The sequence below is a fragment of the Diplotaxodon limnothrissa genome, linkage group LG17 (genome assembly GCF_057381915.1).
Source record: "Diplotaxodon limnothrissa isolate DT_005_m linkage group LG17, D_limnothrissa_male_GT1.1, whole genome shotgun sequence".
Lineage (NCBI taxonomy): Eukaryota > Metazoa > Chordata > Actinopteri > Cichliformes > Cichlidae > Diplotaxodon > Diplotaxodon limnothrissa.
The window spans coordinates 3763747-3786626 of record NC_140612.1 but is presented as its reverse complement, the minus strand read 5'-3'; the positions used below and the strand labels follow the sequence as shown (position 1 = coordinate 3786626).

The window sequence follows — 22880 nt, the reverse complement described above, 5'->3', positions numbered from 1 at the left end:
ACATGCCTGAAAATTACCGAGAAAAATTCCACATTTGTATGTCTTCTTGAAAAATAAATACGTACTTGCTGCTGTAATGTACACAGTTTATTACCGTGGCATGTTAGTTAAGTAAGGCTCTGTTTTTACGTTGTCTTATGTTAAGGGAAAATGTTAAGGCAAAATGGTCTGTCAATCCTACCAGTGTTTGGGTCCTCTGGGCTTCGTTATGGAGGAGCTGAGCTACAGAAATTAGCCCAGCCAGTTAGGTTTACGTGCGTAAAAGTTAAAGCGATATGAATTAAGATTAATGTGACCTACCGAAGGAAATTTTAAAAAGTAGGTAAATATATTTTGTTTTCAAAACCGCATCACCATAAATTTACTTTTGGAAAAAAAAGTCGGTCTGTTCTCTGGCGGTTAGCATAGGAGCTAATTAGACAGCTATCAGGATGCTTATGCTTTGGTTCTTTTAGAATAGAATTGAATAGAATGCCTATATTGTCACTATACAGTTGTACAATGAGATACAGAGCATCTCCTACTCAGTGTAAACATGCTGGGGGGAGGGGGGGGGGGGTACAGTTCTGCAGCGCTATGTACATATGGACAGTATTAACAAACACCCAGCACGCCCCTGCGGGCGGTTTATCCTTCAAGCTCGGGTCCTCTACCAGAGGCCTGGGAGCTTGAGGGTCCTGCGCAGTATCTTAGCTGTTCCCAGGACTGCGCTCTTCTGGACAGAGATCTCCGATGTTGTTCCCGGGATCTGCTGGAGCCACTCGCCTAGCTTGGGAGTCACCGCACCTAGTGCTCCGATTACCACGGGGACCACCGTTACCTTCACCCTCCACATCCTCTCGAGCTCTTCTCTGAGCCCTTGGTATTTCTCCAGCTTCTCGTGTTCCTTCTTCCTGATATTGCTGTCATTCGGAACCGCTACATCGATCACTACGGCCGTCTTCTTCTGTTTGTCTACCACCACTATGTCCGGTTGGTTAGCCACCACCATTTTGTCCGTCTGTATCTGGAAGTCCCACAGGATCTTAGCTCGGTCATTCTCCACCACCCTTGGGGGCATCTCCCATTTTGACCTCGGGACTTCCAGGTTATACTCGGCACAGATGTTCCTGTACACTATGCCGGCCACTTGGTTAACACACATATACATATATATATATATATATATATATATATATATATATATATATATATAATGTACAATATACAAGACGTAAGTAATATGTAATAAATAGTGTTATGTATATACAGTTGAGTATTGCACATGGAATTGGTATAAATAGTGTTATGTATACGTTATGTTGTTAACGTATGTTATGTTTACGTATTGATTGTCCGAACGTTTAATGTGGAAATATGTAGGTTAAAGGTGTATTATCAGGGTTAAAAAAATGCGCGCAATAACATGTTATCTGCATAAAAATGTTTGCTGCTAAATAATTTGAATCTTGAATTTTGGTGTTGATTGTATTTGTGTTGTGGTCAAGTCAAGTCAAGTGGCTTAGGACCATCCATCCATCCATCCATTCGCTACCGCTTATCCTTTTCAGGGTCGCGGGGAGTGCTGGAGCCAATCCCAGCTGTCATAGGGCAAGAGGCTTAGGACCATATAATAATAAATATGTGCGTGATGAAAGTTGGGCAGCTCGACTTTATATGCTCATATGGGTCTGACCCTTTCACTCCTTTGATTTTTTTCCGTTTTGTACATAACTGTTTTTGGGGCAAATAAAATGCAAGTAGGGATTAAAACCGCAGAATTAATGATTACCGGTGCTGGAAATACTAGCGCTTGATGCAGTGTTTTGATTTTGTTGCCACGGGTACCCACAAAGCAATGCGTGAAAGTCACGTGGTCTGTCAATCTATCCGGTTGTTCAGTCTGACGTCACTAGCCGTGTCTGGGTCTAAACTCCGCTGCAGGTCCATATATCAAACGATCACTATGGCATTACTAAGAGTTGAAAAACTGTCTAAAGTCTTTCATCTTTAATAAAATGATCAGTGTCTGCTCTACCAGGCGTAACAATTGAGTTTAACATCCAGGCATCCATGAAAACGGAATTTATGACATTTAATGGAGTTAGAAGTTAGCAGGGAGTTAGCTCGCTAGCTTCTATCTAAATACAATATAGCATGTCCTGACTGCGGGGTTTTGGAAACAAATTAAAACGTACAGCTCTGTTATCACTTCCAGCATAAATGAAGACAGAAAACTAAACAGCAGTGACGTTTGTAGGGTTACTGAAGTTGGGCTAGCTGGTATATAATGGTGTGCTACGTGACCGCTAGCGACACAGGTATGTTAGCATAATATAAACAAGCTAACTTTTTTTCCACTCGATAAAAGTTAACGTGAGTGTTCTCGGTGGTCAGAAACAAATGTAATCGCATGGCAGGATGCTGTAAAAGGACCAAACTTCAACCAGGAGAACAACTGAGATAATCCATCCACAATACGAGGTTAGTCATTCATATACTGCTGCATGGGCTGGGCTGTAGTTACATCCTAAGGTTTTAAAAACTGAGCTTAAATAAATGATTAGCGGTAATAAAAGCCGAGGGAGGTCAACAGTGATCACTGACTGTTTTAGGAGCTTTTTGAGATCAAATAGAAGAAAATACATAACATTAAACATGTTAACAACACAAAAGCCATATTAAACGCAGACAACTTTAGACCCGGAAGTAGGCTTCGTGGCGTCATCACTGAACAACCGGATTGTTATTTCAACCATGAGCACCGCAACACCAGACAGAACAGCACGGTACAGACACAAGACAGTGCAGACACAACAGTGCAATAGAAAAGGGCAACAATGACAGTGGGTTGTGCAAAAAGTAACTTGCTGTATGAAGGTGTGTGTATGAGATTGTGCAGATGAGTCCAGTATGAGTGTTCTGACGGCTTGGGGGAAGAAACTTTTTTGCAGTCTGGTAGTGAGAGCCCGAATACTCCGGTACCTCTTGCCAGAAGGCTGCAGGCAGGGTAAAGAATGTGTGTGAAGGGTGCATGGGGTCCTCCACAATGCTGGTGGCTTTGTGGATGCAGTGGGTGTGATGAGTGTCTGTGCTGGAGGGAAGAGAGGTTCCAATGATCTTCTCATCTTTTCTCACTATCCGTTGTAGGGTATTGCGATCTGATACGGTGCAGTTACCATACCAGACATATTTAGATATGTGGATGTCTAGTCCAAAAATTTCCAGTATAATCTGATTTTGTTTTATTGTGCCTTTTTCTTGCCTGTAATAGACTTCTAAGAGAGATGAAGGGTTTAAATGAAAAGACACTATAACAACACAATGACTTCCTTCTTTCTGAAACAGTTTTTTCTGCAGCCATGACTGTAGTGATTGGATTTGAGGGCAGTGCCAATAAGATCGGCATAGGCATAATCAGGGATGGGGAAGTGCTTTCCAACCCCAGACGGACTTACATTACACCTCCGGGTCAAGGTAAGTTAGAGTTCCTCTAAGATATTAATGATAACTCCAACATACTGCTTATATGAAAATCTGTTAGTTGACTGCATGCTTTTTTTTATATCTCAGGGTTCCTGCCAAGTGACACAGCCAGACACCACCGTGCTGTCATACTAACCGTCCTGAAGGAGGCGCTGGAGCAAGCGGGGCTAAAACCTGCAGACATCGACTGTGTGGCATACACCAAAGGTAATATAAAAGATTTTAACTTTCAGATGTCTGTCAAAAATTTATCCAAACATGTTCTCATCAAATAAGGGTCATAGTGAACTTTAAATAACTGAGAGTTGATTGTTTGTTAACAAACAAATGTTAGTTTTATATTGTAAGTTACTCAAAAATGTCACTAATTTCTGTGTGCCATTAAAGTTCAGACCTTCGTTAATGAAGAGCTCCCAGTCAGAAAAAGGATAGCTTAAAGAGATAGGGGATTTTTCCTAATAAACAAGCCAAAGAACATTTGTCAAGCTCCACAGTTTATAAAGAAAATGGATCATGTCAAAATTTCTCTTATTTGTCCTTCCTTTGACAACTATGACAATTATTAAGGCCTGCTTTAAGAAACACATGCTTATCTGACTTACATCTTACATCTTGGGTTTTTTTTTTAACTATGACAGAGAGAATATAGCTTAGGGCTATAGCAGCTTTAGACTCTAAGAACATAACTAATGGAGGGTTCAAAACCACCTGATCCAGCCCTAGTTATCAACTATAACAAAAAGTAAGTTTAATCAGACCCTGAGGAGTCTGAGAGCTGAAGGCTCTGGCTCCCATTCTATTTTTATAAACTCTAGGAACTTAAATTAAGCCTGCAATCTGAGAGCAAAGTGCTCTGTAGGAATATTATTGTACTAAAAGGTCTTTAAGATATGAATTGAAATAAAGGGACTGTGATTCTTGACTGATGTCTGTAGAAGACCAAACCAATAAGTTGTTCTCCTTCAGGTCCTGGTATGGGTGCACCCTTGGTGACGGTGGCTCTAGTGGCACGCACAGTTTCACAGCTTTGGGGAAAGCCGCTGCTCGGTGTGAACCACTGTATCGGACACATAGAGATGGGACGACTTATCACCAAAGCCAACAACCCCACCGTGCTTTATGTTAGTGGGGGCAATACACAGGTTGGTTCCTCCCTGTAAGCCTCATGCAGAGCTTTTTGGCACAGAACATCTGCACTGCATTTTCTGATGAGCAGCTGTCAGCTAAACAGCAGTATATTTGAAGTAGAAATGCAGTTTGAGTTTTGTTCATCCTGAATTTTGTGCAGGTTATTGCATATTCAGAGCGGCGGTACCGAATATTTGGGGAGACCATCGACATTGCAGTCGGCAACTGTTTAGACAGGTTTGCCAGAGTTATTAAGGTTTGTGTCATACTTCTCAACATGAAACCATCAAGTTGCATTTCACTTAGTGCAACAGATTATCGAAGTAATCATACATCTATGAAACGATTTCTACACTCAGATTTCCAATGATCCAAGTCCAGGCTACAACATAGAGCAGATGGCCAAAAAGTGAGTGAGATCACTGAATAGTTGTGAATATTTAGTGTTCTTTATGTCTTTTAATTTTTTTTATGTTTATTCTAAACTTTGCTTTCTCTCCACATTGCCAGAGGGAGTCAGTATGTGGAGCTGCCATATACAGTAAAGGGCATGGATGTGTCCTTTTCTGGCATTTTGTCCTACATTGAAGTAAGTCCTTTGCTCTTCTGTAAAGTTGGTTGTGTCATATTGATTGAGTTATCTCAAGGCTACTTTTGGTTTACGTTCTTTACATTTATATTCCTTCCACAGGACGCTGCTCATAAGATGCTGAGCTCTGGTCAGTGTACATCAGAAGACCTGTGTTTCTCACTTCAGGTACAGCATAGCGCCTTTATACACACGAAAGTCAGAAAGTTCATATTTTGGTTACGTGGAAAACATTTGATCCAGTTACCTTTGGTGTCGCAGTGTAGTTATCCTCTGATAAAACACGTTAAAGGAGTTTTTCTCATTGACTTTATAAGATTGTCAGAACATATTCTGAAACAAAAATGCTCCTTCTCATTTCAAGTGCAACTGGAATGAAAAGGAGCAGCTGGCATCTTCTGGCAGCTGGTTTACCAGGTTTTGTACATTGTGTGATTTACTGAAAAGTGTGATTCAATTTGTTTAAGGAGCGGCACAGAGGAGGTTTCACACTTTTTTAATTGATAAAATAAACTAAAATAAAAAAAGAACAAGCTTTTCACACACACTGATTTGAACATAAAGTCCTTTTTTGAAAAGCTTGTTCTTTTTTTATTTTAGTTTATTTTATCAATTAGTTTTAGCGAGAGTTACGAGAGTTTTAGCTAATAGATTAATTACATTTTGATTACTGAAATGATCAGTTGAAAGCAGCACATTATTTGAATTGTTTAAGATGATTAAAGCATACTGGATTATCAAAATATTTACCTCTTGAATTTCTGTTAATCAACTACTTGTTGCAGCCCTGATTGGTGTGTTGGCATCAGTGATGTCAGTATTTCCCATTAGTATTGCTTCTGTCTTTGCAGGAGACATTGTTCTCCATGCTGGTGGAGATCACAGAAAGAGCTATGGCTCACTGTGGCTCCCAGGAAGTGCTGATTGTCGGGGGCGTTGGCTGTAAGTATATCTGAAACGATCAGCTGCAGCTTATTCTAAAATATTAAAGCAAATATGCTGAAGCATTTAAGTTTTTGCAGTCATTTTGTGTGCGCTACTTTTACTGTTATGAAATGCTTTGCAATCAGAGTGTAAGGCTCGATTTTATCTGTAAAGAAACGGGAACACCAGTTTTCTTCTGTGTAAAATCCAACAGAATAAAATGACTTCCCACAAGCAGTAAAGCTGTCTACATGAACTTCAGCAATTCTAATTATTATACTCTACAGCGATGGGATACTGTCATTGCCTATCCCTAGCCTGGTTGAGGAGTTTAAATGTGCAGAAGTGAGGCCTGAGATGTCACTCATGGACTCCCACGACCCCATAGTGAGAGGCACTGCTCCCACCCTAGCAACGGGGAGGAAGTGGACCCCAGCCACATCTGTGCTACAGGCGAAATCCGCTCTTCGGCATCGTGACGTGGTGGGTCACGTCCAACAGGGCAGAGGAGGATAATGGCCGAATCACTCGATGAATCCAAGGTCCACTACTGATGATGTGTCCCAAATTTTAAAATGATAAGCTAGATCAGATCTCTAATCCCTAAACCTAACCAAGGAAGGAAAATGGCAGATTAGCCTGGGTAAAAGACCGAAAGTTGAGGCACACAACGATGCGTGCTGCTGACAAAGTTTCTGGGCTGCCTTTCCATCCCTCAAGAGTCTCTCCATCTAAAGCAATGCATTCTTATCAGGGACTGTAACATCTAGTCCTTCTTACTGATTCCAAGGTTCGTTGTTTCTAACTACTGTTTGTTTATGTACTTATTGTTACAGTCACCCAGGAATGCCTTGGATCCCTTAAAGTCTAAGCCCATTTTTGAAACTCCTCTCTGTTTACTGTTGCTATGAATGGAAATGAGTTCACGCTCTCAGAAATGTGTTTATCTCATGTTCCAACCACAGGTAATCTGCGTCTGCAGGAGATGATGGGAGTGATGTGTAAGGAGAGAGGAGCAAAGCTGTTTGCCACAGATGAAAGGTAACCCAGTCTGCCCAACACTCAGATCCTTCACTTTCATTTCCATTGAAACTTCACTAGAATTAGTTTCACTTTTACACGCACGAGCAGCAGTTTGGTCCTAAGACCGAGTACAGCATACTCTCACCCGCCCTACTTTTAAGAGTTAATGTGTTTGTTATTTTCAAAGCTCTGTGAATTCCAGGTACCGTACAGTCATGAAATTTCCTAGCTGATTCCACAGTCAACTGTTAGTGATATTTTAAGAAAGTAGAAATGATTGGGAATGACAGCAACTCGGACATAAAGAGGTAGGCTACATATAATCACAGAATGGGGTCAGCGGCTGTTGAGCCACATAGTCAAAAATTTCCATAGACACACCAGAAGGTCAGAAGCTGTTATAACTGCAAAGCCTGTGGATTAAGAGTTGGATGTCACTCAATCTCATATGTGTGTGAAGGCAGATGAGCAAATACTTTTGGTTATAAAGTGTACCATTCATAGCCACAAAAACATCTGATGTATGAAGCTGTTCTTGTGTGAACACATGCAATGGAGCTCTTCATTGTGACTTTTTCAATTGGTGTGATAGGATGTTGATCTGGCTGAAAGATGCAGATAACAAAGATCAGTTTGTTGCCACAGATTTTGCATTGACAATGGAGCGATGATCGCTCAGGCCGGCTGGGAGATGTTTCGGTCTGGTCAGGTGACAGAGCTAGAAGACTCATGGATCACACAAAGGTAAGGCTTCATAGACCTTTTCAGTTGTGATTTACGGTAATAACCCACCATAGAATCACATTTATGTTCCTTACTCATTATAGGTCGATTATATGTCTGTATGAGTTAAAGTGGCTGTTGGGTTTAAAAGTTGCTAATCCTGACTCTAGGATGGAAAAATTCATTCGTATTGTGTTTGTGTTCATATTGCTGTGCTTGCAGTAAATGACCATGGGTTTCTCTCCTGTTGCAGGTATAGAACAGATGAGGTGGAGGTGACATGGAGAGACTGACTGCAGCACCATCATTTTGTGGTCTGTTGTGACACATTTAGCGTGGTACAGCGGGCCTCAAACATAACACGGCAGCTCCACAGATGAATACTTTTCTGTACATCCAAAACCTGATCTCATCACATGTTTGAAAAACTATTCAAACACATCCAAGAGACATACTGCTGTAACATGGTCCTTCATGAAAAATGTCTCAAACGCTCAGACTGTAAATTAGTTCAGTTCCTGAGCTATGCTTCACTGGTTAAGGCCTTTACACACCAACAACAAAAAATGCAGACTATTAACCAGGAAGACTGCAGGTTTCCATTTTGAAGGGTTTATCCAGACAGATATTTGATATCAAAGGAGCTGGTTTCATATTTTTAGTGCCTAACTAACATTTAAACAGCTCACACACAGAGCTCGGTGTTGGATTGTATGAAGGAGTAGCTTTGTATTACCAAAAATTTTACTTTTCTTAAATTTCCCACCTTTGTAACTTTAGGTTCTGGAGATGTACCCGTGGAGGCCCTCTCCCAGAACTTGCTAGTATAATTTCTTGCACATTTGTGCTCTTATGTACAGTTACAACAGAAAGTTTCTCATGAAATAAGTGAGATTTTCAACCCTGTGAGGTTGCCAGCAGTAAATGACAATTTGTATTGAAATAAAGAGGATTAACAGATCCACTCAAGTTTACTCATTTTTATTAAGCAATACTGTCCTTTTACATTCTTCCTCCTTCTCCAGTGTAATTTTTATTTAATAAATTCTTTTCAAAAATCAACACACTGAACATGGTGACATCCCTTATGGATTCATAAGTAACATTCACCCAATTGGGACCAAATGAAAACAAAAGGAACACAGCATTAATATGGTGATGTGATAAAGGGTGAACTCTTCTGTGCCTTTGACTACACCCCCTGTAAACTGAAGACTTGGGTACAGGAGTCCTCTGCATACATTAACAGTAAAACTCAAGCAGGAATGAGACATTCTTCTGATTTGTAATTGATGGGGGAGGGGGAAAGTCACTCTGGTGAGGGCTTGCACACAGGGATTGGTAAACAAATTCTTTGAACAAAGTGCTTGATTGACCACTCGCTTCACAGAGGACAAAGTATGATAAAAACGGCAGCTTTCAAAAAGGAAACAAATTAAATTACAGCGCCTATAGTTTAAAAAAAAAATAAAAATCTACACATACAAGCTTAAAATGGTAATGAGAGACAATGAAAACAGGTCTGATTAATTAAGGCAGGCTTTCTGTAAGGCGTTAAAAAAAAAGTCCATTGCTGTAAGATCTTAAAGGAGTTAGTCCAAAGTGTCTCAGTGTGGCTTTGCGTGAAGACATCATCCTGAGTGCAGTGTGTGAGAACAGGACTCAAATTCGTCCATCTTTATGTATTTTATGTGTATGTACTTGTGTGTGTTTCCACTAGGGGCCTGTCACACTGCTAGGCTGGGTGCTCCTTGGTGTCCTTGTACCAGATCACCCTTTTTGGATCTGAGAAGCCAAAAAAAAAAAAAAAAGTCAAAAGGGACGCTTCATACAAACAGCAAAGATTAGACCACTTTGTTATGCAACACATTTTAGCAAATTACCATCAATGAGTGTGTGTGACAAAATAGTAGGGAATAATGTCTTGCGCATATGAATGAATGCGCATAAATTAGGAAAACTCACCTTTTTTCTGTCTGTTGCAGATAGCGTTCCACTCTATGGAGTGAGAGAGGGGAAAAGAGGTAGTTGTTATTCACCATAATTTCAGATTTAATGATCTCTAGCCAGATGTCATTTTTAAAGCTTCTTGTGGTGGTTACCTTTACTATGATAGTTCAGAGCTTCCACTAGGTGGCGACAACTGAGCAGCAGCTTTCCATTGCTCTCGTCGACCTCTGCGCATGCAATTGGGTTGAGGGAGGTAGACACTGGAATTGGCCTTTCTTCTGGGGGCCTCACTGTGAGAACTGTGTCTAGCTGTAGGTCTGCTGGATGTTTAGAATCTGTGGGCAGTGGGGTACTGGAACGGGAGTTGGGGCCGGAGCCCTCTGTGACTGGTCTTGCCTCGCTAATGAAACTTAGACCCCACTGGTTCTGTAGCAGCATGCCGATGGCAGGTCGGTCTTCCTCCAGTGCTCCAGTTGCAGCTCCCGCCTTCACCTTGGAGGCATAGCTAACAGCAGGCTGTAGCTTGGCAGGACTGTCTTGCACTGGGAAGGCAGGTGGGGGCTTAAGTAGAGACAAACTGTCCTCGACCCATCTTTCCTTTTGATTAACCTTTTGTGGCCTTTCACTTACACGGCCAACACCCTTCTGACTTTCCCTGCGCAGACTACGACCTTTGTGCTGTGGGCCCCTGCGTTCCTTTTCCCTGCGGAAGCTAAAGGCATGGCTGGGACCCATCAGGTCACCATCGGGTGAAAGCTGCCGTGGCAGCTTGTCGCCTCCAGAGATGCATCCTCCACCCCCACCACCTCCACAGTTTCCCGAGCCAGGAGACAGGCGGCGGTTCCGAATGTGTGGCTCAGAATTGGCGGCTGAAACAAGGACTGCTTGGTCACATAGACCATCAGGCTCACACACAGTGTTGCTGGCTTCCCATGTACCTGAAGAAAATGAGCATTGACAAGTTGATCAGGTATCTGCTGTTTTAATATGTTATCATGCATATGAGCAGAAAATTCCAGTGCTTGGTGATTTGTAAGTGAAATCACTAAATCATATCATAATCACTTCCAATCAACATTACTGTCCTACTAGTATCTTGCCCTTACTTTAGTAAGCATACTTGTAGTGAGTAGTACACAAAGACTTATCACTTGGCATTGGTTAATAATGGTCTTTGCACTTGTCTCTACCATGCACACAAACATTAGGGGTAGATGACACACTTTCATGTGACTTCGGTGTGGCAGAGGAGGTGAGGCTGAACAACAGTTCCCTGTATAGCTGGCTACTTGCAAAGTTGTACAGAAAAAAATACCAATCCCAAAATAGACAGGATTGCTGGAATCAAAACAACTCTTCTGAAGAAATCTACCATCAACACTTTTGATGAGCAATTTATCAAGCACCAGTATAAAACGTTTTAGGTTCAACTTCCTGAGTCGGAAGGTGGAAAAAATGTAATTAAACAGACTTCACCTCGGGCCGTACCATGTGACTATTAATGCAATCTCACACAAGATGCTGATATAATTCAGGTCAACTAATCTCAAATTAATAAATAAATAATGTTGCCGTTGGTTAAGAGTAAACTAATTGTATTCCTAACTGGCAGTTGCCCATCACAGGTCTCAGCTGTCATCACCATACTTGTCCCCGTGTCTGATCTTGCCCAATGACCTGTGTCACGCTGTCCCACTTGCTGGCTCATCATGAAAAGGAGTGACTGGGTAACAGTCTTTACGGGAAGGCTCTCCCGTTTTGGTTGTTAAATCATTCTCTGTCCGCATGGCGCCACTGAAACATACTCAGACCGACTCAGACATTACTGTTGGCCGTGTTCAAATGCACCACAAGTTGAAACATAAAGAGGAAGCACATAGCTTACAGCGGGCCTGATTAGCGTACCCGCTCCAAAGCGCCACATTTCAAAAGAACTGGTGAGACCGACCACCGCCCGGCCGACCCCGTCTCATTTACCGCTCCGAAATTTCGAGAAGCAGGCTACCTCCGCAGACTCTTCAGTGTCCCGACTATTTAGAAACAAAGATGTCAGAAATGATTTAATAGTTTCCATTTGTGGAAAACAACTCCCGCTGGTTCATGTGAGCGGTGCTTGCGGCTAAAAAGATAGAAGCTAACAGCGAGCACCGGTGTTAGCAAACTTTAATTAGCAGCGTCACGATGTGGAGCATAAAACTCGACGGTTTTATGTATCTAAAGGTTCCACTTTGACCATCGAAAAATGTATGAACATTAACTACAGCGGGTCGAGTAGATATGTTTGTTTTTACACGTATTAAGGTTGTAAAAAGCCACCCAGAACGCTAGCCGAAGTTTCGTAACTCCCCCCACCACCTCATTCAAAGCGGAGAAAGGCTTCCCTCGGCGCTGCTAGCCCGCCGCTAATGCCGCGGCCAAACACATAAATAACACATCTGAAAGTGAAGCGTTACACTCAAATATACCGAAATATAGCACAAACTCACCTGTTTTAATATGCATCTCTTTTCGCTTGATGTGTCGTTGAAGCTAAACCGTTGAGTAACTTGTTTACAGCGTTGAGATAACGACAGCAGCCTGCTTGTAACCACCACCCGGAAGCGACACGAAAATGTGGGTGGGACAGGAAGTGCCTGCAGATAAGTGGTCCGGCGGGAATCTCGCCGTGAATTTAACCCTCCACTTCACACATTGTGATAGTGTATGCTTAAAATTGTTCAGCATTATTTTCTGACACATTTTGGACCATTTTATTGCCAAAAAAAAATGTTATATTTCAGACACCCGTTTCCGAGATATATCCACAACTTGCCCCTAGGCAACTAGGCTTGTATAAAACAGGCAATTACTAACTCATAGATCATTACACAATTGTTGGAAAGCAATAAAAACATAAGAAAATCGTCCAAAAATGTCAACCAATTTTGATCAAAGAATTGAAAAAACACATTTAGATTATTTAGCTTTATGGCTTGATACAGGCTTAAGTTCGAATTGTCCAATATAATGTCATATTGATTCTCATGTTGTGAGACTTTGCTGTCATTCTGTGTGAAACTTAATAAAAACAGTTCTTTTGTGCTGTAAAACAGAGCCGCACATTACACTTTATAGACATTACCTCTGTTTTTTCTGTGCACCCGGGAACCCTGCATCTTGCCTTGTTCAATATTGTATATAACAATGCAGAGAAAACCCTGACAATTAGACGAGCCCCTATAAGCAAGAACATGGCTACAGTAGAAAAGGTAAACTCCCTTTTAACAGAAAGAAAGCTCCGACAGAACTAGACTCAAGGATGGGCGCTGTGGGTCTCTGCTTCCTTGTTTTCTCTTCATGCTTTTGAGATATCCCACACTGGATTTGCACAGACTTTGAGCAATTTTGCATTTAAAACCACATTTTCATTTTCAGGTGCCCCTACACCTGGAAGCTCAGACAGATGGACACACTTTCCAATGTAAACTTAGGATTGTAAAAATAATAATCTGATATCATTATTATTACTTGGTGCTACATGAAATAATATTATTATGAAAAAACACACAGTTATCAAAGTCTTCCACAAAAGTACCCCTTATCGCACAAAGAAAAACTGAATTTCTGATCAGGCAAAGTAAAAAAAAGCAAAATTAAAAACAAAAACGCTCTCCACATCTTCTTACACTCACACGTATTTTTGATTTACAGTTTATGTCATTTTAAATATGATTACTAGAGGAAATATTCTTACCTTCTTCTCACATCATGCGATCGTGTCACTGTGTCAGAAAAGGATGCCCGATGTTCAAATCACGCTTCATAGTGATTCCCACATCTTATTGAACTGAAATTAGATACCTTTCCAAACATTCTGATTGATCATTTAAGTTCACATGTACTGGGCCTGAGGCTTAAAAATGTTCTGTGTTGTGCTGTAGAGGATTAATGTACAAAACAGACTACCATGACAACTCATGTGAAAATCATGTGGACACTTTATGTCAGATACAATTTTGTGATTATTATTGTTACAACACTCATTACATTACTTTTTCATTATTCCACAAAATATCCTGAAATGTATTGTCTTATAATTACAGTTAACCCCTCTGAGGTAGTGTTAGAGCATGGTTCTTAAGCCCAGGTCCTCTGCCAGAGGCCTGGAAGTTTGAAGGTTCTGCACGGTATCTTTGCTGTTCCTAGGTCTGCAGTTTTCTGAACAGACACCTCTGTCTCTGACCTCTGTGACTGTGGAATCTTTAGAGCCAATCTTACAGCTTGGCAGTTGCAGCTCTTAATGCTTCTATTGCCACCGGGACCAGTTGTTCTTCTAGCCACTGTTACTTTTCCTGTGCTCCATCCTGATGTTGCTTTCAGCTGGGATTGCCACACATGTCACAGCTGTGATCTTCTGTTCCTTCCAAAGCACCTCTATATCTAGTTGGTTGGCCAGCAGCTGCTTTTCTTAGCCCTGTGTTCTCAACCACCTTTGGTGGTAATGATAATTGGAGACTTCTAATCTATATAATAATAATGGATTGCATTTACAGTGGCTTGCAAAGGTATTTGGCCCCCTTGAACTTCTCCACATTTTGTCACATTACAGCCACAAACATGAATCAGTTTTATTGGAATTCCACATGAAAGACCAACACAAAGTGGTGCACACGTGAGAAGTGGAACGAAAATCATACATGATTCCAAACATTTTTTACAAATAAATAATTGAAAAGTGGGGTGTGCATAATTATTCAACCCCCTGAGTCAATACCTTGTAGAACCACCTTTTGCTGCAATTACAGCTGCCGGTCTTTTAGGGTCTGTCTCTACCAGCTTTGCACATCTACAGACTGAAATCTTTGCCCATTCTTCTTTGCAAAACAGCTCCAGCTCAGTCAGATTAGGTGGACAGCGTTTTTGAACAGCAGTTTTCAGATCTTGCCACAGATTCTCGATTGTATTTAGATCTGGACTTTGACTGGGCCATTCTAACACATGGATATGTTTTGTTTTAAACCATTCCATTGTTGTCCTGGCTTTACGTTTAGAGTCGTTGTCCTGCTGGAAGGTGAACCTCCGCCCCAGTCTCAAGTCTTTTGCAGACTCCAAGAGGTTTTCTTCCAAGATTGCCCTGTATTTGGCTCCATCCATCTTCCCATCAACTCTGACCAGCTTCCCTGTCCCTGCTGAAGAGAAGCGCCCCCAGAGCATGATGCAGCCACCACCATATTTGACAGTGGGGATGGTGTGTTCAGAGTGATGTGCAGTGTTAGTTTTCCACCACACATAGCGTTTTGCATTTTGGCCAAAAGGTTCCATTTTGGTCTCATCTGACCAGAGCACCTTCTTCCACATGTTTGCTGTATCCCCCACATGGCTTGTGGCAAACTGCAAACGGGACTTCTTATGGTTTTCTGTTAACAGTGGCTTTCTTCTTGCCACTCTTCCATAAAGGCCAACTTTGTGCAGTGCACGACTAATAGTTGTCCTATGGACAGATTCCCCCACCTGAGCTGTAGATCTCTGCAGCTCGTCCAGAGTCACCATGGGCCTCTTGGCTGCATTTCTGATCAGCGCTCTCCTTGTTCAGCCTGTGAGTTTAGGTGGACGGCCTTGTCTTGGTAGGTTTACAGTTGTGCCATACTCCTTCCATTTCTGAATGATTGCTTGGACAGTGCTCCGTGGGATGTTCAAGACTTGGGAAATCTTTTTGTAGCCTAAGCTTGCTTTAAATTTCTCAATAACTTTATCCCTGACCTGTCTGGTGTGTTCTTTGGACTTCATGGTGTTGTTGCTCCCAATATTCTCTTAGACAACCTCTAAGGCCGTCACAGAGCAGCTGTATTTGTACTGACATTAGATGCACACAGGTGCACTCTAGTCATTAGCACTCATCAGGCAACATCTATGGGCAACTGACTGCACTCAGACCAAAGGGGGCTGAATAATTATGCACACCCCACTTTTCAGTTATTTATTTGTAAAAAATTTTTGGAATCATGTATTTTCGTTCCACTTCTCACATGTGCACCACTTTGTGTTGGTCTTTCATGTGGAATTCCAATAAAATTGATTCATGTTTGTGGCTGTAATGTGACAAAATGTGGGAAAGTTCAAGGGGGCCGAATACTTTTGCAAGCCACTGTATATAGCACTTTTCTAGGCACCCAAAGCGCTTCACAATTCCACTATTCATTCACGCACTAGTGCAGGCAAACCACAGTTGTAGCCACAGCTGCCCTGGGGCAGACTGTCAGAAGCGAGGCTGCCATATCGTGCCATCGGCCTCTCTGACCAACACCAGTAGGGTAAAGCGTCTTGCCCAAGCTTTCTTTTTCCTTTTGAACTACATGTTTTGTCTCTCTTTAGACCTCTACAAGTTATTTAAAGCACAATCAAAATAACACAGTTCACTGTCATGAATATGCTGCTACAGAATAAAAAATATTCCAGACTTAGCTATCCAACAAACAGGAGGGTCTAAGACTGGGCTGTAAAGCAAACATTTAAAGCCTGCTTCAGTGTGATATTCAGCACACTGACTTCGTGTTTAATCTTTAATTCAATTTGATGAGCCAAAATATCAGAGCAGTCACTGCTGATGTACCTTTAGAGACAATGTATAGATGATGTCCAGCTTGAGCGGACTGCTAACATCCTACAAGATGATCTGTAATCTATTATTCTGCTCCAGTGATATTTACACAGATGGATGAGTTAATCAACACGTAAAACACTAACAACACAGTAATTTAACACAAGCTCACACTGGATGCAGTCCTCATCCTGTGCCAGTGGTTTCATCTAACAAAAAAAAAAAATCTGTTTTCAAGATCCTTCTTCCAGATTCTTCCACTTTTGTAACTTCCCTTTCTGTACCTCATTCAAATTTCTTTAGCCATCCTCCTCTTTTCTGTAATTCAGATGTTACACTTTTTTTGCTCTCTGCTTCTGTGCTTTTAAAGATTACAAATGGTTTTCTTGATAAGCCAAAACATAAATCCATAAATCCTCCATGTAGTGGCATCAGTGGGAAACATGTTTCAGGACCATCCCCACAGACAGAGCGGCCAGGAAAGCAGAAGAACACCATGTCAAAAAGGCCCTGAGTAAATGTGGTTATTCCAGCTGGCCATTTGTCAAAGCTGGGAAGACACTTAAAGAAAGCTCCAGGCAATCCAGGAGAGGAGGAGGACAACGTAGGCAAAAACCCTTAGTGATCTTATGTGTCATGAGTATTGGAACAGCTGACATACATTTTCTCAAAATACTGCCTATCTGTGGCTTTCAAACCCCAAAACACGTTGCGCCAAAAATTGGTCCGCAGCAAAGATCCGCTCCCCTGGCACAAACACAGTAATATAGTGCCAAAAAACAAAACAAAAAAATACACACAGTGAACTAATTTAAGGCTCTTTTTATTTTAAATGACAACAGTTATGTTGGAGCAACGAAGTGATTTTCTCCCAATAGCTCAAGGACTCAATAAATCCACCTTCTCTGAGTGTGTGCGCATGTGTCTCTTCAGCCTCGTAGACGTACAGAAGCCCTTCTTACAGAATGCGCAGCTGTGTGGCTTCTCGCCGGTGTGAGTCCGTACGTGTATGTTGAGGTCTGATGAGCACCTGAACCTCCTCTCACAGTAAGAGCAAGGGTACGGCCTCTCTCCAGTGTGTGTGCGTTTGTGCAGGAGCAGCTCCCCAGAGGTCAGGAAGGTTTTCCCACACTGGGAGCATGAGTGTGGTCGCTCCCCCGTGTGAGTCAGGTTATGTCGGACGAGCGAGGTGGACTTGGAGAACCTCTTTCCGCAGCGGCCGCATTCGAACGGGTGCTCGCCTATGTGGCTGTGGAAGTGTTCACTCTGAGCGCGCTTGGTTTTAAAGCTCTTCGGGCACTGAGGACAGCTGAAGGGCCGGAAGTTGCTGTGGATGCGCTGGTGCCTCACAAGCTCTCCGTGAGTGAGAAAGGACTTCTGGCAGGTGGTGCAGAGGTATGGCCGCTCCCCTGTGTGGATTCTCTCGTGGCGTGTGAGGCTGGCCAGCTGGGTGAAGCTCTTCTCACAGTATGAGCACTGGAAAGGCCGCTGGCCATTGTGAGTCAGGAGGTGCCTGTTAAGGATCTGAAGCTGCGTGAAGCTCTTTCCGCACTCTGCACAGGGGTGGGGACGCTCTCTGCTGTGGGTCTGCTGGTGCTTATTCAGAAGCCACATGTGGGTGAAGCTTTTCCCGCACTTGCATGGAAATGGCCGCTCACCTGTGTGCTTCATCTGGTGTCTCTTCAGGTCCGAGGCTCGGCCGTAGATCTTCTCACACATGGGACATTTGTACTGACGCCTTACGATGTGCCTCTGCCTGTGCCTCAGTCGATCCAGGATGCTGCTAAAGCTCTCACCACATTTCTGGCATTTATACTGACCGCCCCCCTTCTCTGACACCACCTCTGTCACCACCACCTCTGTTGTTAGGTCTAGCTGAGGGTTGCAGGTCTGGCCACAAGCTGTTCGCTCAGAATGCAGTTTGAGCAGCCCCATCTGAGTGAACCGTTTGCCACAATGAGAGCAAAGGAAGGGGCGCTCTCCAGTGTGGATGCGCTGATGTCTGGTCAGATCCCAAGAGTTCTTGAAGCCCTTCCGACACTCCTCACAGGTGTACGGGCGCTCGCCCGTGTGGGTCCGCTGGTGACGAGTCACGTCCGAGACCCGCGTGAACGTTTTGCCGCACTCCTGGCATGTGTGTGGGTCGGGCCTGTTGTGGATGGGGAAGGGCTTTGGGAACTCAGGAGGGAACGTCTTCTTGGGGGTCTCACATGTCTGTGCAGCCCTCTGGAGTTTGGCGTATTGTTCAGGATGGCTGTGCTCAATGTGCTGCAGCAGGTAGGACTCTTGCATGTGGAAGAAGGGACACTCTGAGCAGGCAAAGACCTGGGTGGACATCTCCACTGTGGTGCCTACAGAGAAACACAAAAGTTAAAATGTGCAACAAAAAAAGAGAGAAAAACTCACCTTAAAGTGTAGATGCCTCATCTAAAACTTTAAATGACAGTTATTAAAAGTGAGACAGCAAACCTTGAACAGCTTTAAAGTGACTAACTGATTTACCTTGGGTGCTGAGGTGCTCAAGGCATTTGTGGTGTTGCAGGAGAGACTTGAGGTCACTGGGATTGGAGAACACCTGCAAGCAGTCCTTCAGCACAGAGGGGGCAGAGGTAAGCCAGGAAACAGTCTGTTTGATTATGGAAAAAAAAGATTCAGTCTGAAGAAGTTTAAATTCCAAAAGACAACTGTTTTGAAGAGAAGGAGGGGGAATGGTGATTAAATATGAGACGTGACCAAATAGTCTCGGGAACCAGCTCACTAATATAAAATAACTTTATCTGATTGAAATTTGCCCAATCTCACCTTCAAGATCATCTTCTCATGTATCACTGGACTGCTTTCACTCTGGCTGTTGGTTTTTTACCTGGCTTCTTGGGAAACCTGTTCTGTCCCTGTTTACTTACAGACTGGATCTTTGTTGAAAGATCACAGTGTGTTAAAACAGTAATCCTTCAATGTGATATTCATTCAGGTGAGTCAGTGAAGTCTTGGGGAGTACTGAGTGAAGACACAGTCCTACTAACAATCAGCCAACTGCAACTAAATGCAACACTTTTACAGCAGAGCTGTGCACTGACAGTTTTCACCCTGTGGGTACAAATTCAAACGTGTAAAATCCAGTGAATGCTGGTGAAAATCAGGGAGGTTCCTGGTAATTAATTTCTTAATCGACCAAACAATGAAAAAAAATACTTGATTAACTGCTGAGTAGTTGAAAACTAAGAAGAAAAAACAAACACTGAAAAGGCTAAAGATAGGAAAAATGTATGTATATCTTTAATACTACATGCACAAACTACTAATACTGTTACTCATCTTCAGTACCTTTGGTGACTGCTGCCCAACCATTCAACAGTGTTTGATGTATAGAACAGTATTTTATAATAATAATGAATCTTATATGGCCAATATTACGCTTTCACGTAGGCCTACCTGACCGAGGTCTGGCACCGGCAGAAGTCTTTCTAATTTGGAGAGAAACTCCCACACAAGCAGCTGCATGTCCGCATCATAGCTGAGGCCATATTCTGTGGGGAAAACCTCCTGAGAAGAACAAACATTAACAGCTAGTAATACAAAAAAAAGTTAAAAGGAAGAAGATAAGAAATACATGGATTGGCTACATCTAAGAGCATTTGCCTGGTAAAAATGTTCCCTCTCTGCTGGGTCTTTCAGGAGTGTTTGGGTTAGCTCCACAAAGATGGCCTCTTCTGCATCCACCTCTGCATCCCCACTCTGAAAGAAATCATTACAACTGAGATCTTTGTCACTATCAGACCAACAATAATGATAAAGGATGAAAAATGATCTTGGAAAGCTAACATTTATATTTGATCATCCACTGCATATTTAATGGGTGATTAGAATCATTATTCTGTTTTAGAAGCCATTCTCCCTCTCTACAGAATATGCAGATTAAACTAATCCATACCTCTCACAACCAGTAAAACGTTCCACATGACACTAACAGCAACACAAGCCCTGAATGTGATCAATCCACCGCAGCTACTGGTAATACTGATAAAATATGTTGTCTCTGAACGCAGCTTTGCTCATTGCATTCAGAAAGCTCTATTTTAACTCTACCAACAGACTATGCCTGTTTCCAAAATGTATCGCCTTTCACAGTTTGTTATCAGACTTCTGATGCTGGATTTAGAGGTGAGTTCAGATGAAATGTTTCCTCTGCAAGGTCTTCACTCACTGAACTTTTAACAGTAACACAACTTTGGACCTGGACTTTGGACTTGTTCAAAATGGTGCTAACACTTACTCCTGTGTATCCCGGTGGGTGGATTCGCTCTAGGTGAGGCTGTACACACAGGATGTTGGCTGTTTCCTCATTTCTGCACAGCTCAAGTATAACCTGAAGCAACAGGAAGGTATTCATTCAGCTACTGTCACTGGATTACCCACTTGTGGAGTGGAATGCATTTCTGTGCACCTACTGACTCACTCTGGCTCGCAGCCGAAGCAGCAGTTTTCCTCGTTGCTTCGGATTGAGCAGGTCCGGAACTGATGCTGTGACCAGTGTCACAAATTCATCAAGCTTTTCATAGTCGAGAACATCCCTCCGTTGAGCCACCTGCCACATGGCTGCAGAAATCAGCCGCATAGGAGGGATCAGCAGTCTTAGGGATGACAACGGCAGGAATATATCTGATTAAACACACACAGTGGACAGAGTTATGTCTTTTTTGGAAAGTCAGATGTCCTCTTGTGACAGCTCGGCAAACCATCTTTATAATTTAGCACCAAGAGACAAAGTTACAAGAAAATCATCTGTGAACCCGCTGGTGCACAGGTGCTGCTAAGCTACTGTGAGTATAGATGAAGTCTAGTCTTCTCAAGACGTTGTGAGCCACGTAAGCCTCAACAAAATATTTCACAGGTACTTAAAGAAACATCAGAGAGATGCATGAAGGTGGGAAAAAATGGGTGTTTTTCAGGGTGCTGCCTAGATTAAAACACTGCTCTCCAAAGCAGCACTGTAACACATGTCGGGATTGCAAAAAATAATATAAAACATCCAACCTGTTTTTCGAGATAAAAGTTGAACTTGTTGGCAAAACAGTCCAATAACCTTTTGAGAGTACAAAAGTACTGTTTCTATAATTGGGACTCAGGTGAATTTATGGCCACATATTACAAGCAATCGATTAAAAATTCCCAGTTATTTCAAAATATTTACAAACATTTCCAAGATAGCTTAATGTTGCCATTTATTGAAAGTATATTTAATTACTCACACAATATATCAGAAATAGAAATTTAGTCATGTTGAACAGTATTTGAATATAGCCCAGTTAAATTAGCTAAAAACAGATTAACTAACTTAAAATCATAACACTAAGAACAAATTTACTTAAAAAAAACAACACGAATACAGTGAACATATTGTATGAACCTAAGTATTAACGGTTAACCCATTAAGTTTTCCATGTTTACATTAGCATAGCTAACTAGAATCACTGCATTTAGCCGCGGCGAGGAGCTAACGCGCACACACATGGGCGGCCTGGCTCGCGGTACCAATGAACGCTGCTGTGACACGGACCTGTGCTCTCAACTGGACCGCTTTCCATAACGCAAACTACAAGAATTCCTTTAAAAAAGTCACTAGAAAGCTGCAACCAGCAATTAATTTGCTATTAGCCCTAACGCAAAGCGGAAACACGTGGGCCAATGTGTGATTTCCAAAATAAAAGCATTAACAAGTGCCCAAAAGTGTAAAGAAAAAAAAAAGCAGCCCCGGTTAATTCAAAACATTTAAGTCATTAGCTAAACAGTTGCGCTTTATGGGTCTCAAAAGTGCAGTCACTGCCAGTGGTATAAGAACCTAACACTGAACTCAGATCCTAATAACAGATGTGATGCTGATAAATGAGAAGTTCATCCAACAGATAACAGAATGTTGTAATTTACCAAGTAGACAAAAAACTTTATTTGAAGTGTTTTCCAAGTGCAAATTTCCATGACTTTGGCATTCTAGTATTTCTCCCAACACAGCATTGTTCTTTCACGAGTGAAGGTGGACGCTAATCTTCTGGTGTCCATATGGGTCCCACACCTATTGATCGCATAGCTTGATATGACAATACATTCATTTGGAGATGTCAGATTTATTTACAGGTGATGATCAGGAAAACATGGAAACAAAACCAAAACACTAGGAAGAAGCCAGAAAATTAAACATTATTAATAAAACATGGGTTAATAAAACTACTTAACAACTGACAGTAACAACACTTAAAGTGTCTTAGTAACTTTCTGGTCAAAGCATTTTGTAAGTCCTGATGACATCATTGTGACTTTTCAACAATACAGCACTTGAAATGTTTCTCGCCCCCACAGAAAAACTGATTCCACGCATTAAAGAGGATAGTCCAGTCACAGCAGCTCTGTAGTTCAGATGTTTGTTATGCAGCCAAATGATGTACGACATCCAATCACATGGTGTTAGATTCAAAGCAGAGTTAGCATTTCCAAGGGCAGGGCAGG

At 42.1% G+C, this 22880-nt stretch overlaps 3 protein-coding genes across 6 annotated transcripts; 1 reads left to right on the top strand and 2 right to left on the bottom strand.

The window, feature by feature from the left end:
* Positions 1 to 197: 197 nt before the first annotated feature.
* On the top strand, positions 198 to 8797 carry osgep (O-sialoglycoprotein endopeptidase). 2 transcript variants are annotated; one of them, XM_085375684.1, is made up of 12 exons: positions 198 to 318; positions 3328 to 3456; positions 3553 to 3672; positions 4432 to 4607; positions 4754 to 4849; positions 4953 to 5002; positions 5104 to 5182; positions 5285 to 5350; positions 6034 to 6124; positions 7072 to 7147; positions 7775 to 7873; positions 8106 to 8797. In XM_085375684.1, exons 2-12 carry the CDS (start codon positions 3342 to 3344, stop codon positions 8143 to 8145), a joined length of 1008 nt encoding a protein of 335 aa, XP_085231810.1. In that variant the 5' UTR covers positions 198 to 318; positions 3328 to 3341; the 3' UTR covers positions 8146 to 8797. The 2 variants fall into 2 exon arrangements, with proteins under 2 accessions (XP_085231810.1, XP_085231811.1); XM_085375685.1 differs by having other exon boundaries at positions 198 to 322.
* A 37-nt stretch (positions 8798 to 8834) lies between these two features.
* Positions 8835 to 12399, bottom strand: LOC146614497 (uncharacterized). The gene is made up of 4 exons (XM_085376285.1): positions 12289 to 12399; positions 9955 to 10740; positions 9818 to 9850; positions 8835 to 9637 (listed from the first exon to the last, which is right to left on the bottom strand). The coding sequence occupies exons 1-4, from the start codon at positions 12302 to 12304 to the stop codon at positions 9588 to 9590; spliced, it is 885 nt and encodes a 294-aa protein (XP_085232411.1). The 5' UTR covers positions 12305 to 12399; the 3' UTR covers positions 8835 to 9587.
* Positions 12400 to 17200: 4801 nt separating this feature from the next.
* Positions 17201 to 22042, bottom strand: LOC146614496 (uncharacterized). Of its 3 annotated transcripts, none has more exons than XM_085376282.1 (7): positions 21937 to 22042; positions 20836 to 21038; positions 20653 to 20745; positions 20019 to 20114; positions 19812 to 19922; positions 18882 to 19005; positions 17201 to 18730 (listed from the first exon to the last, which is right to left on the bottom strand). In XM_085376282.1, the coding sequence occupies exons 1-7, from the start codon at positions 21962 to 21964 to the stop codon at positions 17259 to 17261; spliced, it is 2127 nt and encodes a 708-aa protein (XP_085232408.1). In that variant the 5' UTR covers positions 21965 to 22042; the 3' UTR covers positions 17201 to 17258. The 3 variants fall into 3 exon arrangements, with proteins under 3 accessions (XP_085232408.1, XP_085232409.1, XP_085232410.1); XM_085376283.1 differs by having other exon boundaries at positions 18882 to 18966; XM_085376284.1 differs by having other exon boundaries at positions 20836 to 21010; positions 21937 to 21987.
* Between the last annotated feature and the right edge of the window lie 838 nt (positions 22043 to 22880).

Excerpts from the sequence above, each read along its gene's own strand:
- LOC146614496 (XM_085376282.1), bottom strand. The coding sequence starts at position 21,964 with ATGGAAAGCGGTCCAGTTGAGAGCACAG. Across the intron at positions 21,039-21,936 it reads CGGTCCAGTTGAGAGCACAG|ATATATTCCTGCCGTTGTCA; the intron begins GTCCGTGTCACA and ends GTGTTTAATCAG. Across the intron at positions 19,006-19,811 it reads CGGTGCCAGACCTCGGTCAG|ACTGTTTCCTGGCTTACCTC; the intron begins GTAGGCCTACGT and ends ATAATCAAACAG.
- LOC146614497 (XM_085376285.1), bottom strand. Across the intron at positions 9,851-9,954 it reads TCTGAACTATCATAGTAAAG|AGTGGAACGCTATCTGCAAC; the intron begins GTAACCACCACA and ends CTCACTCCATAG. Across the intron at positions 9,638-9,817 it reads CTGCAACAGACAGAAAAAAG|ATCCAAAAAGGGTGATCTGG; the intron begins GTGAGTTTTCCT and ends TTGGCTTCTCAG.
- osgep (XM_085375684.1), top strand. The coding sequence starts at position 3,342 with ATGACTGTAGTGATTGGATTTGAGGGCAGTGCCAATAAGATCGGCATA. Across the intron at positions 3,457-3,552 it reads CATTACACCTCCGGGTCAAG|GGTTCCTGCCAAGTGACACA; the intron begins GTAAGTTAGAGT and ends TTTATATCTCAG. Across the intron at positions 6,125-7,071 it reads GATTGTCGGGGGCGTTGGCT|GTAATCTGCGTCTGCAGGAG; the intron begins GTAAGTATATCT and ends TTCCAACCACAG.